Below are 14,425 nucleotides of genomic sequence, written 5' to 3'. Positions count from 1 at the left end.
ACATATATGGTATATATATATATATATTATTATGTAGTTATACATCTACTGCACGAAACCACAAACGTTTGTTGTGGTGGCATAGAATAATATGTATATTTTTTAATTTTTAATTTATTATAATTATATGTTTCAGCATATTGTGCATGCTATTACAAGTTTGTAGATTACAGTTTAGTTACAGTTTAATGAATTTCGATTTATACAAATAGAATATGGAATGGGGATTGTAGATCATTTTAATGAGGTTTGTGGATACGAGATTTAATGTTGGAAGTAATGACTGTTATGGGTATACGTATATTGTTGCGAGTTTGCTTAAAAGTACAGTTATTAGAGAAATTAATAGATTTCATGTTTTGTGTCCGTTCAAGATGTTTAACGTAATAATATAATAAATATAGTTATATAGAAGCAGGTTATATAGATTATAGAAACTAGAAAGTATAGGTCTTTGGGTGGTAGACAATAGGCGGTGGTCTCAACCTCAATTGAGCTTAAGCTCAACGTGACGTCTTAAACGAAAACGTTTAAGCGACTTTTCCATGACAATTCTAGAGTTCTTTCGACGTTATTGTCAAAATATTATGACTTTTTCATTGAGCATATTTATGCTGTACTCTATGGTAATGAACAAGATTTAAGATAGTATGATTTCCCAACGAATCTTGAGAAGTTTCTACCGAAATGAATCTCTACCACGGCCACGGACTAAGATAGTAAGATATAATGGACTAGTATCGGTTCTGTGGTTCTGTCTATACGCAACACGGTCTTAGAAGATATTAGCCGCGACTACGACCATAAAACGACCGTGAAAAATAATAATATTAAATAATAATTGTTTAGTAATAAATTCGAGCTAGGCACGGTCTTAGAATAGAGCTAGGTTAGCCAGGTTAGGTAAGGTTATGATAGTGATAATAACTGTTTATACTAGCTTTATGGACAACTTTAATAATGCTTTATGGGAAGAACGAATTATGGAATAGTAACAAATCCATGAAGTATAAATCACATTGTTTTTACGGTATAAGTAATATCCACGATTTATAAAATCTGAAAACGTGATTGGTTATACCCTTTTGACAAGTGGTTTTTGACAGTATTTGATAGGAATTAAAAAAAAAGTTGTCCACGTTATTTTGCGGGATTCAAGGTTGGCAACCATGTGCGCTACACGTACACACACTGTTGTTCTGACGCGGCTGGAAGGGATCGTATGACTGAAAGAGTAAGAGGGAGGGTGGGGTGTCATAGTCATTATTCCCGTGGACGGCGGCTCTGTGCAACGTGTCATGGCGACCGCTGGTGCTCTGTGGTGGGGGGTTTAGCGCTGTGTACCGTGGCCCGACGGTCCGTCGAACTGTTCCGCGCACCTTCCTTTCTGTTGCAACGTCGGCTCCCGACACTCGTGCAACACAATTTAATTTTTCTGAGCAGATTTCATCCGAAAACATCTCAAAATGGTGAGTATTGATTGCTTTTGTTGACACGCTACCGTTAAATGCAGTTTAATACCCGTTAGTATCTCCATCGTCCGTTCTGTTCCGTTTTTTATTTTTGGTTGTGCCGAGCATTCGGTGTCGTCGGCGCCCACCGAGGATGACGTGGTGGCGGCGGCGGCGGGTCGTCGCGGAACACCCCATGTCCGGTTGGGGTTTTCGGCGTGGCGTAGAACGTTGGAGCTATAAAAAAATGCCGTCGATCCCTGTCACGGCCTCGATTTTTTGCGGTCATGATTTCGTTTTTCGAAAATCGCGCGGGACGTGGCGCTTGAAATCTTTATTTTTTAATCTCAGGTTAGTCGCCGTTGCCGAGTATGTCCTCTGCCATACCCTATTTTTTTTCATGATTTTCTAAGACCTTTAATGTGACTTGTACCCTTAACCTACAATTTGTTCAAGTGCTTTGTCGTCTCGTCGGTTTATGGTTCCGACCACGTCGCGTTGGGCCTATCATATGTATATTAATATGTTCTATGACATCGATAATATGATGTCGCCTACGCTGTGGCTCGGAGATCGATGTCCAAATGTTTTTTCATGGTATTGGGTCTTAAGACAGCCGGTAATACCGATGATTGCACCTAACTCGACACCTTGTTTACCTATTGGTATGCTATTTTGACACGGTTCGCATAACATTGTAGGCGATAGCCAATATTTTTATTTACCTGAATGGGATACAGAAATTCATCAACTAGCCTTAATTTTAAATTATAATAATGAAACCAAATTTAGTAACAATAACAATTTTTACGAAGCGGCGAATAGTTTATATTTGTTGGTACGCACTGTCAATTATATTTTCCTACAATCTAGTATGTACCTATATTCTATTTTAATCCCATTTATGTGATTATATTATAGAATACACCTTTTAAAACTTAATTTTATTTTCTAATTTACAAAAATGTCTATTTTCCATTATGGTACATTAAATTGTAAATAACGAAGTGAACATAAAAATATTGCATACAATGATTTAATTGATGCAAATACTTTCAATGATTTGTGAATGATGACACTTTTTTCTTACCTGAATTTTGTGGAGGGAAAATCTGATTTAATGAGTCTGACAAAATCAATTGAACTGGAAAATTTCAAATATGTTAGTATTTGTATGTAGCATATTTGGCAATTAAAAGAATGATGACAAATTTACTATCCTGACATTCTATGGAGGGAAATACTGATTTAATGAGTCTGACTAAAAAGTAGCAGTGTTTTTCTTCTGTAATTGATAAGTTGTACACATTTGTTAAATTCCTTAATGCATTTTAGGTGAACTTCACGGTAGACGAGATCCGTAAGATGATGGACAAGAAGAAGAATATTCGGAACATGTCTGTCATCGCCCATGTGGATCATGGAAAATCAACTTTAACTGACTCTTTGGTATCCAAAGCTGGTATTATAGCTAATGCCAAAGCTGGAGACATGCGTTTCACTGACACTCGTAAAGATGAACAAGATCGTTGCATTACAATCAAGTCCACTGCCATCTCTATGTACTTTGAACTCGGAGAAAAAGATTTAGTCTTCATTAAGAACGCTGACCAACGTGATCCTGATGTAAATGGTTTCTTAATTAACTTGATTGATTCCCCTGGTCACGTTGATTTCTCCAGTGAAGTTACTGCTGCCCTCCGTGTTACTGATGGAGCCCTGGTTGTTGTTGACTGTGTATCTGGTATAAACTAATTTTTTTTTTTTAATAACATTATATTGTTCCTTTACTATATGTTTCTCTAATATTTAATTATTTAATTTAAGGTGTGTGTGTACAAACTGAAACTGTATTGCGCCAAGCCATAGCTGAAAGAATCAAGCCAATTTTGTTCATGAACAAAATGGACCGTGCTTTATTAGAATTGCAATTGGAATCTGAAGATTTGTACCAAACTTTCCAACGTATTGTTGAAAATGTTAACATCATTATTGCTACATACTCTGATGACAGTGGTCCCATGGGTGAAGTTCAGGTAATATATAATTTTTTAGTACCTATCTATTAGTATTAAACCATATATATCAATAAAATCTTTGTGATGATGACAATTTAAAGCTGTTGATAAGTTATACTTATATGAAACTTCATTACCCTTCTCCACGTCTGAAAGATTCAAATTGTTTTAATTTTGAATGTTAAATTATTTGTATAAATTAATGACTACATTGACGATTATGAGTGTCTGAAATTCTTCCCAGTCATTTAGAGCAGGGATTCTCAAACTTATAAATACTACAAATGTTTTTGGGTAGCCTCCCTTCTTAATTACTAAACTGAAATATGTATAAAACAATTTAAAGACAATGAATTTTTTCCTCTATTTTAATTTAATGGTTTGTTATCCCCAAGAGGTGTGCGTATCAACGTTTGAGAATCCCTGATTTAGAGGATGCTTCCCACGTGTGAGTTATCTTAGTCTTACGTAACATCACATTAAATTTGAATTCAGGAGAACCAATTTTGTGTTAGCTCTATGTTGGAGTAAATTTACTTATTGTGAAACTAAATGGTAGAATATTATCTGCTTAAGTGTGCTTATACTTTGATATTTTAGTTACTAAACTAGGTACATAATTTTTATTTTTTAGTATTTCACATACCTCCCTTATGTTGTTTCAAATTAAAATAATTAAAGAATCCAATGCTTAAGAACAGATAAAGTTTGATAAAAGGTGATAGACACTGAGATATTAAGGTTAATTACTCTAAAATGGTTTGACTGAATTCTGATTAGGTATGTTTTACAATTCTAAGGAGAAACAACGCATTTGCAAAAGCAAAGTCCTAAGCTTAAAGACTGGAAAATTAAGGATGAAACTAAATTATTTTGTCTTTGAGGACTTCCCATGTATAAATTTTCTGTTGTAACTTAAATTCCTCGAGAATTGTAATCAATATTCTGTATATAAGGTCTTCAAAAAGTGGTAAGTATTGTGTTGGCCTCATGCTATCCTGCTATATCTGTCTCAAAATCAAGAAAATCCTATATAGGTACTTAAATATAAATAACCTAATGCTATCGTTAGTCTCAATCTTTGTGATGATAACAATTTAAAGCTGTTGATAAGTCAAGCTTACATGAAACTTTATTACCCTTCTCCACGTCTGAAAGATTGAGTTATCACATTTGCTATTTGATGTTAATTTGAAGTATTAAGTATTTGATTACATCTTTCAGGTTGACCCTAGCAAGGGAAGTGTTGGTTTCGGATCAGGTCTTCACGGTTGGGCTTTCACTTTGAAACAGTTCGCTGAAATGTATGCTGAAAAATTCAAGATTGATGTTGTGAAGCTTATGAACAGGTATAATTAAATTTAAATTAAAAAAAAAAATGTATTAACTTCTTTATTATTCTGATAGATTGTGGGGAGAAAATTTCTTCAATGCCAAAACAAAGAAATGGGCTAAGCTTAAGGATGACAATAACCAACGTTCTTTCTGCATGTACATTTTGGATCCCATTTACAAGGTATGTACTCATGTTTTATAGTTGAGTTGAAAGTTGAAATATATTCATTATCATTTGAATATTATAACTTTAAATTTGAAATGCTTACAATTTTGGCTCTCATATTTAAGAATTATTGTTAAGTATTTATTTTATTTAAACTTATGATGATGTTCTTTGCACACCAATGCTCCTGATATTATCATATGAGGATATCTTAAGAACGGCCGACTGAAGTTATTATTATTAAGATCAATGTAAATTATGAACATAATTCACTATTAATTAGTTAATCATTTTTCAATAAATTCATTCTATGATGATGTTCTTTGCACACCAATGCTCCTGATATTGCACTGTGACGATATCTTAAGAACGGCCGTCTGAGACTATAATAAAGAGACCTTTATAATCTTGAACAAATTCCTCCAGTTACAATCTTAAGTTTTACTATGGCACTTCATATTACCTTTACTACTCAACAAGCAAAGAATATGATTTCTATTAATAGTTTCTTATGTATTGTGTTTATCTATGATGATGTTCTTTGCACACCAATGCCCCTGATATTGCTTAGTGACGATATCTTAAGAACGGCCGTCTGAGATAAGTAATATGACCTATAACAAACTTAAAAACATTGGCCATGTTTTAATTTTTAATTGAGTTATGAGAATTAACATACAAAATCAGAAATGTTTATTAAAAAGTTTGAAAACTATTATTAACACCCACTCGGATTGGTTCTACTGACTGCAAATATTCTTTGTTGCATATATTTTATTAGAGAACGCAGTGGGATATACCACTTATGAAATATTTTCAAAAGAGTCCTAACACTGACAATGAGTCAATGTCAAAGGTCTAGCTGAACAAGAAAAAATGTATTCACAGGGTTTGCCCCTAAAAGGTAGTCTGATCAAAGCATTCAAATTTCACGTTTGGCTTAAATTTACATTTACAATTCTATTTATTATATAAGTACCATGTTCATTAGATCCAAATGTCTATACATTTAGTGCTTGTTCAATGTATATATGACAAATATCAATATGGTAGATAAATCCCAACATTCTAACTGAATATTGTCCTAATTGGTTTAGTTAATTTGAGTTCTACTGCACATACAAGTTTTTATAAATGTTCTGTTACTGCTTAATGCTTATTATTGATTATGACACAATGAACAACCTACTAAATTTTTTATTACTGAATGACAAATTAAAAATTTTCTAAGATATGTTGTTTTTACCCGTGATAATGTTCTTAGCACACCAATGCTCCTGATATTGAATCATGACGATATCTTAAGAACGGCCGTCTGAGGCATTAATAATTAATTTAAATCAACTTTTTATTTTTAAAATGTTTATTGATTACTGATATTTTTATATTAAGGCTTTGAAAATAAATAACTGAACTTCGTTAACACTTGATTTTGACCAGTATGTAGGTACTAATAAGTTTTTTGAACATATTAAATTCAAATATTTTTACCTGTGATGATGTTCTTTGCACACCAATGCTCCTGATTTTGAATCATGACGATATCTTAAGAACGGCCGTCTGAGATGTATATAATTTAATTTGAATTCACTATTATCCTAGGAGAAATTGTAATTTAAAAATAGTTGGTTGGTAAATTTGTTGAACAAACTTATGATGATTAATTATCACAGACCTGTTCTGAGCTCATATTGAAGACAAATAAATATAAAGCTAACTGATGGTTTGTTTGTGTGCTGTTAATATTATTTAATAATACTATTTATTTGATAATAAAAAAATGAGTTTACCGCTTTATTAATCAAATTACTACTGTATAACCTTGTAATGTAGAACAAAATTTATTTTAGTAGCTAAATTATATTAGCCTATCACTTAAATTTAAACTTCATTGAAGAGATTTTTTCACAAACCAATGATGATTAATTTTCACAGACCTGTTCTGAGTAATTATTGAAGAAAGTTAATTTTTTAAATAACTGATGGTTTATGTAAATATTATGCATGCTACAATATTCAATATTGTAGTTACATTTTTTGTTGGCATATATAATTAATTTAATTATTTATGTTAAAAGGTGTTCAACTCAATCATGAACTACAAGAAAGAAGAAGCTACTGATCTTTTGAAGAAGCTTGGAATTGAATTGAAACACGAAGATCAAGATAAAGACGGAAAAGCATTGTTGAAGGTAAATATGTGTTATGTATATTGGGCTTTTCACTGCTTCATTATTTATACACTAAAATAGTGCTAGTGTTTTCTAAAGTTGAATGGGTAAATAATATAAAATACAAAAGCATAATAATTTAAACAATTATAATAAAAGTTGAAATCTTCACAAAATAGATTTATTAGGTTTTTGTTACTCATTCTCCACTCATTACTTCTCCGCTTCTTTTTGGCTGTCATTCATATTCGTATATATATATATGACAGACAAAAATTCAACCAATCAGAAGTACAACATGGGTTGATGGTGCCTATAAAATTTTTTTACATATTATTCTACACCAATCTATTTTGTCATAGTTAAATTAATAAATCAATGTATTATTTTCCAATGATGATAAGAATTTATACAGATAACAATCACTGTTGATATTCATTCATATTAACCCTTCTCCATCTGAGTTACACATTTTTTTTTAATCTTGCCATTTATTTTAAAATTAAACTTCTGGTAAAGTATTTTATTGTATTATTAACAGTATGTCCTATAACTATGATGATAGAAATTTATTCTGACAAGAATGTATATGTTGATACTCATATTAACCCTTTTCCATCTGAGTTACAATTTATATATTTTTAATCTTCCCAACTAGTCTTATTAGCATGGAGGCAATTTATATTAAAATTAAATTTGTGTGGAAGTATTTCATTATATTATTAATAATACATCCTATAACAATGATGATAGAAATTTATTCTGATAAGAATATATATGTTGATATTCATATTAACCCTTCTCCATCTGAGTTACTAAGGTGTAATATATATAATGTATTGTGCCATGTACTTCTTCATTGTCAATATCATGAGCATCTATTAAAATAAGTAAAGTATGATTATTATATGAATTTTTCATTTCACAATGATGATAGAAATTTATTCTGACAAGAATATATATGTTGATATTCATATTAACCCTTCTCCATCTGAGTTACTAAGGTGAAAAATATAATGTATTGTGCTATGTACTTATTCATCATCTAATATGCTACACATCTATGAAATAAAAGAAAAGTATGATTTATTCTACACATTTTTCATTATTCTTATATGAATCCATATAAATTTGTGAATATTCATATTTAATCTCTTCATAGTGAGTTCAGTTTATGAATTTCAATACTTATCTAGATTTTACAAAAGCTAGAATTAATAATGAATTATTTATAATTGTATTACTTTTAGGTTGTAATGCGTACCTGGTTGCCTGCCGGTGAAGCTTTACTTCAAATGATAGCCATCCATTTGCCTTCTCCTGTTGTTGCCCAGAAATATCGTATGGAAATGTTGTACGAAGGACCTCATGATGATGAAGCTGCCCTTGGTGTTAAGGTTTGTATAATTAATATTGTATATTATGTTTAACAAAATACAATAGTGTAACAAAAATAATAATATATTATTGTTATAGAACTGTGATCCAGATGCGCCACTTATGATGTACATTTCCAAAATGGTGCCAACAACTGACAAAGGACGTTTTTATGCTTTTGGGCGTGTTTTCTCTGGAAGGGTATGATCCAATATACTTCCCTAATTTTAATAGATGATAGTAATAATAACTTTACATTTTAGGTCGCTACTGGCATGAAAGCTCGTATTATGGGACCAAACTATACTCCAGGCAAGAAAGAAGATTTGTATGAAAAGGCTATCCAAAGAACAATTTTGATGATGGGACGTTACACTGAAGCTATTGAAGATGTTCCCTGTGGTATGTACCTTGATACTTAATTTTAGTTAAACCATAGATAGGAAATCATATTTTTTATTGTATTGTGGAAGAAGGTGTGAAATGAGTATCTACTCACTCTTGACACCATATGTGCCACTAGTCAGTCCAGTCCAAATAATGAGTAGTAAATTTTACCATTTGTGTTGCTTGCTTATCTAAAATGTTTGAATATTTCATTAGGTAACATTTGTGGGTTGGTTGGTGTTGACCAGTTTTTGGTTAAAACTGGAACAATTACAACCTTCAAAGATGCTCACAACATGAAAGTCATGAAGTTCAGTGTATCCCCTGTTGTACGTGTTGCTGTAGAGCCCAAGAACCCAGCAGATTTACCTAAATTGGTAGAAGGTCTTAAACGTTTAGCCAAGTCTGATCCTATGGTTCAGTGTATTATTGAAGAATCAGGTGAACACATTGTTGCTGGTGCCGGTGAATTGCATTTGGAAATTTGTTTGAAGGACTTGGAAGAAGATCATGCTTGTATTCCAATCAAGAAGTCTGACCCTGTGGTAACATACAGAGAAACTGTCAATGAAGAGTCTGAAATCATGTGTTTGTCAAAATCTCCCAACAAACATAACAGGTTGTTCATGAAATGTCAACCATTCCCCGATGGTTTGGCTGAAGACATTGAAGGCGTAAGTTCAATTTTTTTTTTCAAGTTAATATCTTGAATTAAATTATATGCCTAAATCTAGGGTCAAGTCAACCCAAGAGATGAATTCAAAGCCCGTGCCCGTTACTTGGGTGAAAAATACGAATATGATGTTACTGAAGCTCGTAAAATCTGGGCTTTTGGACCTGATGGAACAGGACCCAATTTGTTGATAGATTGTACCAAGGGAGTACAATATCTTAATGAAATTAAGGATTCAGTTGTTGCTGGATTCCAATGGGCAACCAAAGAGGTAATATATTTAGTTAATATCAATCTTTGTTTTGACAACTTTGCAATGATGATACAAGTATTATTCTTTCGCGGTTTCCACCAGAGGTTAATTCTTATGATGGTTGAAAGTGTCTGAGCAAATTGTTTCATTTTCTAAAATATATCAGTAATTTTAATTGCTCTTGAAGAGCATGTTTGTCATAGAGATAGCTCTTAAAAGGGTCGTTAACCCCCAATAAGTTTGAAAGGTCTTCAACGTTTGACCGCTTGATTTGTGCTGTTAAGCAGCAATTGTGAAAAGAACACTGTGATATCAAATATCAGTGATTCTTTTAGATAAGGAGTTAGGAGACTGAGAGAAGTACCCCCTCCCCCCTCAAAACATCATAGTAGCATTGTACGAAAAATGTTATATCTAGCGATTGAATCAGACAGCATTTTGCTTTCAATGGTGGTCAAAAGCGTGTGCTTATTAAATTATAAGTTAAGAATAAACTGGTAATTTTATTGTTTAATAATACAAGGTTGAAAATACTTAACATGTGTTATATATTACATTTTTCAATGATGATACTATTGTTATATCTTTCGCGGTTTCCACCAGAGAGATTTCTATCTTGTAATGATGGTTGAAAGTGTCTGAGTAATTTAATCCTATATATTGATTGATACATTAAACATATTTCAATGATGATACTATTGTTATATCTTTCGCGGTTTCCACCAGAGAGATTTATCTTGTAATGATGGTTGAAAGTGTCTGAGTAATTTAATCCTATAATAATTGATTGATACATTAAACATATTTCAATGATGATACTATTGTTATATCTTTCGCGGTTTCCACCAGAGAGATTTGTCTTTTTATGATGGTTGAAAGTGTCTGAGTAATTAAAATAAATTTATTGTTTGCTATTTTGCTATTGATTGATTAATTTCTGCTATGATGATATCTATGTTATATCTTTCGCGGTTTCCACCAGAGAGATTCGTCTTGTTATGATGGTTGAAAGTGTCTGAGTAATATAATCTTTATATATTAAATGTTCAGCTTTAGGTGTACTAGGGTTTATATTTTTTTTATGTCCGTTTATATTGTATGTATTGAATTAATGTGTACTCTTGTATTTATAGGGAGTGTTGGCAGAAGAAAACATGCGTGCCGTTAGATTCAATATTTATGATGTTACATTACACGCTGATGCTATCCACAGAGGAGGTGGTCAAATCATTCCAACTGCTCGTCGTTGTATGTACGCTTCGATTTTAGCTGCTCACCCCAGAATCATGGAACCTGTGTACTTGTGTGAAATTCAGGTATGTGCCAGCTTATGTAAATGTTTTTATATAGCTTGTAAGTAACAACTAATTAAGCTCAACAATTTTAGAATGTATAACATTAATCGTATTGTAATAAGTGTTCTTTAAAAATTAACCATATCATTGTTTTTAGTGCCCTGAAGTTGCAGTAGGAGGTATTTACAGTGTTTTGAACAGACGTAGAGGACACGTTTTTGAAGAGAGTCAAGTTGTCGGTACACCCATGTTTGTCGTTAAAGCATACTTGCCCGTCAATGAATCCTTTGGTAAGATAATTTTTTTTCTTCATTGTTTAGGTTTTGTTTTATTTTATTTCAATTTGCCTCTCATGTTAGTTATATTGTGTTTTGTGTTTTGTGTAGTAAGTAAAAGACTGTCTTAGCAAAATAAACAAACATATTTATGATATGAGTATTAAATACCACAATTTGCCTCTTTTACTTTGAATGGATAAAGTAATAGACTTTCCTTTAGTGGTAAATTAAAATTAGGTAAATGTCGCTATGTTCTTCAGGTTTTTATCTGATGTAATACAAACATATTACTACATTACTATTTTATAAACCAGAGCCTAATAGTACCACAATTTGCCTCTTTTACTTTGAATGTATAAAGTAATAGACTTTCCTTTAGTGGTAAATTAAAATTAGGTTTATGTCGCTATATTCGTCAGATTTCTATCTGATGCAATACACTCATATTACTATAGTTTCAAATAAATAAATATATATTAAAATACCTTCCAGCATAAATGAATCACTCTGTAGTTAGCGGGCGGGTTTTTATTCGTTCGTGAATGGGGACAGTGTTGAATGTGCATATGGAAGAAAATAAATATTATATCATTTCATCAGAACGCTGTCGCAGAACCTCTATCCTTATGTTTGATGACGATTTAAGCTATGATGAACTGAAACAATTTATGATCTTATAAAAATTCATCAAAATTTAAATTATTAACATATTTATTTAATTGGACATTTTTTTTTTTTGCAGGATTCACAGCTGACTTGCGTAGTAACACCGGAGGACAAGCTTTCCCACAGTGTGTATTTGATCATTGGCAAGTATTCCCAGGTGACCCATGTGAAACTGGATCAAAACCATATGTTGTTGTTATGGTAAGATTTATATTTTAAATGCCAATACATTTTATTAACTGTTGTTTATTTGTTTTTAGGACACACGTAAACGTAAAGGTCTTAAGGATGGACTACCAGACATCAATTCATACCTTGATAAATTGTAAACATGATATTAACTTTAAAATCGCCGCATTTTTTTTTATTATTATTTTATTGTTAAACGCAATAGTATGGAAGACTTGATGTTATTTCCTGATAAATAATATTTTCGTCTTAAATTTGAACAATACTTGTTTTATGCTATTAAAACAAAATTTTATTTTCTATAAGACTAAACTATTCTAAAAGAACTGATGAATTATGGTCAAGTTTTTCTCTTTCCAAATGTATGGCAGTGTCTGAGTTTATATGATTGATTTCCATTTTCAAAACAAAAATCTATTGATCATTTACTGATAATATTGTGTCTCGTCAATAAAGCGTTTGGTGTAACGCTGTGCATGTCACTAAAATACCTTATAATAAAAACATAATGTGAAAATGAATTTTTTTGTTGTTCAACTTTGCTTCTAATAACTTTTTTTAATTTACAGCCTAAAATCATAAAATATTGTAATATTTAAATGCTATTTCAATACTACTGGTTCGAAGTTGATGATAATGGACTAGATATCTTATATAATACATTATATATATGTATTGTCATAGAATGTAACTAAGATAATTCCAAATATTTATCCCAATTTAGAAATAATATTCATTGATTAATACCATTTTTGTTAATTAAAAAAAAAATGTTTATCTGGGGTGGCCAGAGAGAAGAGACTTGCTAGCCACCATATATATTAATAAATGTGGAAGAGCCAAAATGGAAAGAAGGTGCTCATATATTATATATATAATTAGTAAATAATATATATGTATATATTCGTATATACAATATATATGATTATTGTAAATAAGATAAAGTATCAAATTTAATTAAACGTACAATCAATATAAACACGCAATAGATAATAAAATAATTAAAAATTATGTTAAGAACACTATATTTTTGCTAAATTTTTTTCTACGCATTGTAATTTAATAAAATATACTTTTTCTAATACATAAATTCATATTAAAAATGTTACCATAAGATGCGCGAGCCTCAAGATTCTATGTCAAGAGCCCCATGCGTCTCATGAAACCACGGTTTGGCCAATCCTGATATATTATATAATACTAATCATTTTTGATTTTTCTGAAAATATAATTTTTTTTATTAATTTACCGCGATCATTTTTATGTAAAATGATATTAAAAAATCACTATGCCCGACGATGGATATAATAATTATTGATGATTTGCGTGCCTCAAATTAAATGTGACTGGTACTTATTTTTAGGTTGGTTCTTAAACTTGTTCTATAATTCCTTGAAAATATAAGATCTAGGGTCAACACCCAGTAAGGTAAACTGACTAAAGATAAGAAGTTAGTAATAACACTGGTGAAAATAATATATATCTAATTTTTATAAAATAAATAAAAAAAGACATTGATTAAATGGTACATTAATGATTTCATAATGTATGATAGTTTGACGATTACTACTCGCTAAAGTAATATGCACTGGTAATATTGCAAATTATATTCATATTGCGTTAGATTAATAACTACTAAGGGAAAGGTAAATAACATTGTTCTATACTAAACCTTTCTAAAACCAATATGGTCTTCAATTTTATTGTGAGATGCTACAAACAATTCTAATGCAAATAAAGTATCAATACATGTTCAATGCCAAGTTGTAATACCTGCTTTGCACACCATTCAAACCCACTGATGCGTGCCTTCAACTATATAATTTTGTGAAGCAATAAATATTGAAAAAAAAATTTCAGTTACGGGGAAAATATAGGAATAATGGTTAGGTTTTTGAGTTTTGGGCAGTAGAACAATATCTATACTCTATCCTAAATAAATGGAAAAATATTTGACCAAAACGCCTCCAGCTCCGCGCTGGTGTGTCACTCGATTTTCCGGTGGCAAGCGCTGTTTTCGACGATGCAGTTTTATCTTGTATACAATGTGGTTGAGTTGATACCACACTTCGCGTATTTAATACCATTGTTATTAATGTTATTATAACCTTCAGTGTACACGGCGGGTATCGTTGGGTGCCGAGAGATGTTGCGAATAACGGCGAT

General features: G+C 31.4%; 1 protein-coding gene across 1 annotated transcript; it reads left to right on the top strand.

Annotated features, from left to right (window-relative positions):
- The first annotated feature begins 1,340 nt into the window (after positions 1-1,340).
- Positions 1,341-12,780, top strand: LOC111032810 (translation elongation factor 2). The gene is made up of 15 exons (XM_022313268.1): positions 1,341-1,469; positions 2,787-3,195; positions 3,279-3,487; positions 4,694-4,818; positions 4,877-4,985; positions 7,049-7,162; positions 8,392-8,538; positions 8,618-8,719; positions 8,782-8,920; positions 9,122-9,579; positions 9,640-9,849; positions 10,965-11,147; positions 11,284-11,416; positions 12,147-12,271; positions 12,331-12,780. The coding sequence occupies exons 1-15, from the start codon at positions 1,467-1,469 to the stop codon at positions 12,397-12,399; spliced, it is 2,535 nt and encodes an 844-aa protein (XP_022168960.1). The 5' UTR covers positions 1,341-1,466; the 3' UTR covers positions 12,400-12,780.
- Positions 12,781-14,425: the final 1,645 nt, after the last annotated feature.

This window comes from Myzus persicae, unplaced genomic scaffold (assembly GCF_001856785.1).
Source record: "Myzus persicae strain clone G006 unplaced genomic scaffold, MPER_G0061.0, whole genome shotgun sequence".
Taxonomy (NCBI): Eukaryota; Metazoa; Arthropoda; class Insecta; order Hemiptera; family Aphididae; genus Myzus; species Myzus persicae.
This window is presented reverse-complemented; position numbering and strand designations above follow the sequence as displayed.

Bases quoted from the DNA above. Each gene is read 5' to 3' on its own strand.
- LOC111032810 (XM_022313268.1), top strand. The intron at 4,986-7,048 runs GTATGTACTCAT...TTATGTTAAAAG, and splicing joins TTTTGGATCCCATTTACAAG to GTGTTCAACTCAATCATGAA. The intron at 11,148-11,283 runs GTATGTGCCAGC...CATTGTTTTTAG, and splicing joins TGTACTTGTGTGAAATTCAG to TGCCCTGAAGTTGCAGTAGG.